The 3,958-nt window shown below is 50.5% G+C and overlaps 1 protein-coding gene across 1 annotated transcript in view; it reads left to right on the forward strand.

Annotated features, from left to right (window-relative positions):
* Positions 1-3,958, forward strand: part of LOC102772662 (carcinoembryonic antigen-related cell adhesion molecule 1) — a 9,468-nt gene that overhangs the window by 5,098 nt on the left and 412 nt on the right. Inside the window, exons 2-3 of the mRNA XM_015561236.1 lie at positions 531-809; positions 3,332-3,586. Coding sequence (XP_015416722.1) covers positions 531-809; positions 3,332-3,586 — 534 coding nt within the window. The remainder of the gene's footprint in view (positions 1-530; positions 810-3,331; positions 3,587-3,958) is intronic.

Below are 3,958 nucleotides of genomic sequence, written 5' to 3' on the forward strand. Positions count from 1 at the left end.
TGCTTCTTGTCTCCTGTGTATTTTTTCTGCTCATATACCCAGTTCAGGGCCACAGTGCCTAGTCTTCTCAAGATTTAAGGAATATGGGATAGCCCATCATTACTCATCTCTAGGTCAACCCTGGAACATGAGGCTTCAGTGGAAACACATGTTGACCTGACAATATAGGTCTGTGTAGCTGGAAGGGACTCAGCACCTACACCTTCCAAGTGAGACCCAAGGTAAGCCAGGCAGTTAGCTGGTCAGTGAGGAGCCAGGACATATGGTCTCTAACTCCCATTGCTGTGTCTCTCTGTGATCAAACACTGATAATAGTCTGTCACCTGAGAAAGTCTGTGCTTTTTCTCCCAGACATAAAGCAGGCGGCCTTACAATCTCTGAGCTCTCAGCTCCTCATGCATTTGTTTGTCTTGTGATGCGCAGACCTGCCTTACTTCTTGAAGAACTCAAGTTAGCTGAGAGGCACCAATTCTGATTGAAGAAGCCTTTGGAGGACTCAATGGGCAACGTTCTCTCTGTTTTCTGCACAGCGGAGTTACCCAAACCCAGCATCACAAGCAACAACTCCCTCCCCGAGGAGCACAAGGACCCTGTCGTGTTAACGTGTGAACCTCAGACTCATGACACCACCTACCTGTGGTTGATCAACAGTCAGAGTATCATGAACAGTGCCAGGCTACAGCTGTCCAAGGACAACAGGACTCTCACTTTACTCCCTGTCACAAGGAATGACACAGGACCCTATGAGTGTGAAACCCGGAACCCCGTGAGTGCCGGCCGCAGTGACCCATTCACCCTGAATGTTGTCTGTGAGTAACTTCTTTCCCTGCCTGGACCAGGCTGTTCACCTGAATCCACACTGCCAGAGGCCAGGCTACATCCGTCCCTCTCAGGTCCAAGTACACAGACTCACACTCTGAACACCCAGGGGGGCCATGAGTTCCTGTACCAGACACATCTGGGCAGGCTCAGCCTTGAGCCAAGACTGAAGCGGACCAGATGCTCCTCTCTGGAGAGTCTTGGGGTAAAGCTTTCATGGGATACAAAGGTTAATGACTCAGGCTCAGTGAACACAGAGGGCTATGGGTGAAACATTTTAAAACAAGGCTGTGATCCATTTCAGAGGCACAGTGTGGCCCTTACACAGACCAGGACCTTCCCCTTCCCTCTGATTACATCATGTGTGCACCCTCTCAGGCAATAGGAAAGGACACAAAAATATGTGGGAGCAGCAGCCCCAGCTCCATCATGAGCCAGTTTCCCAGGCCCCCAGGAGAAAGAGCATCTGCTGGGCCCCCATCCAGAGCTCCTTCCTCCCCTGAGGCCAACAAGAGGAACAGGCCACATGACAGAGACATATAAACCATTAACCTAATCTCTACATGACTCAACCAGGGAGTCAAAAGGCAGAAGGACAGGTCTCAGTCCCCAAAGCTCATGGGCTCACTTCACCACTGACTGGTGACTCACACACCCTTGTCCTGGTGTGAGGCTCCCATTCCTCCCACTGGCTCCGGAGACGTTTCCAAGGTGGGCCTGGTGACCCTGCACCATCTGACTGGTTCACTGCTTGTTTCCACATGTGTGTCCTTGACCACAGGGTGGGATCCTCTCAGACTGTGAGATCCACCAACCACTCTCCTTTCTCTCAGATCAAAGCTCCAGTTGTTTCCTGAGTTAGAAAGAAAAGGAAGAACATATGCCACATGCCCATGTGTGGGCTCCTCCCCATCTGCCTGACTGTCCCTAGAAGGACCTTCTGCCTAACATGGCACATGTCCTTTCTACAAATATGGAGTCATCCCTCTCTTTATACAGCAGAGACACCTGGACATGCCTCCCGGTCATTTCTGTACTCTCTCTTAGCAGCACTTTCTCTCTATCCTAGGGAGTCCCTCATTTTAAACCCACTGTGACATTTCCCTTTGGTCACAGTGTGACCTGGTTGGACAACTTGGTCTTCTTCATGCTCTCTAGACAGACAGTCCTCCAAAAACAGTTCTTAGAACTTTGGGGCATGAGTGATTTTCACATATTCTTTCACAGTTTAGATCAAAATCTGTCTCAAACTGCCAAACACAAATGGCCCATGAGGGCCATATCTTCCACAAGTTCATGCTCCTCCACCTTCCACAAGCCCCCCTTCTGTATGTGCTACTGTCTGCGTGTTGAGGAAAGGTCTCTGCCCTCTGCAGTGGCAGAAAGGACATTAAAGACCAATGGCAGAGAGCCTGGCTCTGCTGCCACCACCAGCCAGCTCCCGCCTTCCCTCACTCTTTTCTAAATAATCCCTGGATTCTGCTCTGCCCTTTCTGGAGTCACTGTCTCATGTCAGTCACCAGTGCACTCCTGGATAGAGAGCCACTCCTCGTGGACCTTCAGTCTGGGTACTAAACTCACCACCAGAGTTGCTTCTTGTCTCCTGTGTATTTTTTCTGCTCAGATACCCAGTTCAGGGCCACAGTGCCTAGTCTTCTCAAGATTTAAGGAATATGGGATAGCCCATCATTACTCATCTCTAGGTCAACCCTGGAACATGAGGCTTCAGTGGAAACACATGTTGACCTGACAATATAGGTCTGTGTAGCTGGAAGGGACTCAGCACCTACACCTTCCAAGTGAGACCCAAGGTAAGCCAGGCAGTTAGCTGGTCAGTGAGGAGCCAGGACATATGGTCTCTAACTCCCATTGCTGTGTCTCTCTGTGATCAAACACTGATAATAGTCTGTCACCTGAGAAAGTCTGTGCTTTTTCTCCCAGACATAAAGCAGGCGGCCTTACAATCTCTGAGCTCTCAGCTCCTCATGCATTTGTTTGTCTTGTGATGCGCAGACCTGCCTTACTTCTTGAAGAACTCAAGTTAGCTGAGAGGCACCAATTCTGATTGAAGAAGCCTTTGGAGGACTCAATGGGCAACGTTCTCTCTGTTTTCTGCACAGCGGAGTTACCCAAACCCAGCATCACAAGCAACAACTCCCTCCCCGAGGAGCACAAGGACCCTGTCGTGTTAACGTGTGAACCTCAGACTCATGACACCACCTACCTGTGGTTGATCAACAGTCAGAGTATCATGAACAGTGCCAGGCTACAGCTGTCCAAGGACAACAGGACTCTCACTTTACTCCCTGTCACAAGGAATGACACAGGACCCTATGAGTGTGAAACCCGGAACCCCGTGAGTGCCGGCCGCAGTGACCCATTCACCCTGAATGTTGTCTGTGAGTAACTTCTTTCCCTGCCTGGACCAGGCTGTTCAAGTGTGTCCCTTACACAGACCAGACCTTCCCCTTCCCTCTGATTACATCATGTGTGGCTTTGTTCTCTGCTCCAGATGGCCCGGACGCCCCAACCATTTCCCCCTCAGACTCCCATTACCTACGTGGGACAAACCTCAACCTCTCCTGCCACGCAGCCTCTAACCCTCCTGCACAGTATTCTTGGCTTATCAATGGAAGTTCCCAGCAACCCACACAGGAGCTCTTTATCCCCAACATCACTGCACATAACAGTGGATCCTATACCTGCCTTGCCTATAACTCTGTCACTATCCTCAGGAGGACCACGATCAAGACTATCACAGTCCATGGTAAGTGCCTATTGGACCATCGACACCAGGCCTTAGGGTGCAGTCCTGTCTGGTTATCAGAACAGAGCCTGAGGGTGTTGTCTCCCATCCTGTGGCCATGTACACAAGCAAATCAGTCTTCCCCTGAGCCCTCCCACTACATCTCTATAGACTCTCCTCCGTTGCTCTTATGATTTGTCATAGCAAAGCTGGGTCCAGCCTTGGAAAGTGAGGAGGGGGTTCTCTCAGCCCCAGAAAGAGTCAAGTGGTGGAGGGAGGGAGTTTTCCAGAGGGGAAAACAAGGATCTTCAAGGCAAAGTTGCTTCTTCTCTTACTAACACTGACCTTCTGTCACCTCCTGTCTGTTGCCTGCTGCATGTGCAACATGGAAAA

The sequence above is a fragment of the Myotis davidii genome, unplaced genomic scaffold (assembly GCF_000327345.1).
Source record: "Myotis davidii unplaced genomic scaffold, ASM32734v1 scaffold2636, whole genome shotgun sequence".
Taxonomy (NCBI): domain Eukaryota; kingdom Metazoa; phylum Chordata; class Mammalia; order Chiroptera; family Vespertilionidae; genus Myotis; species Myotis davidii.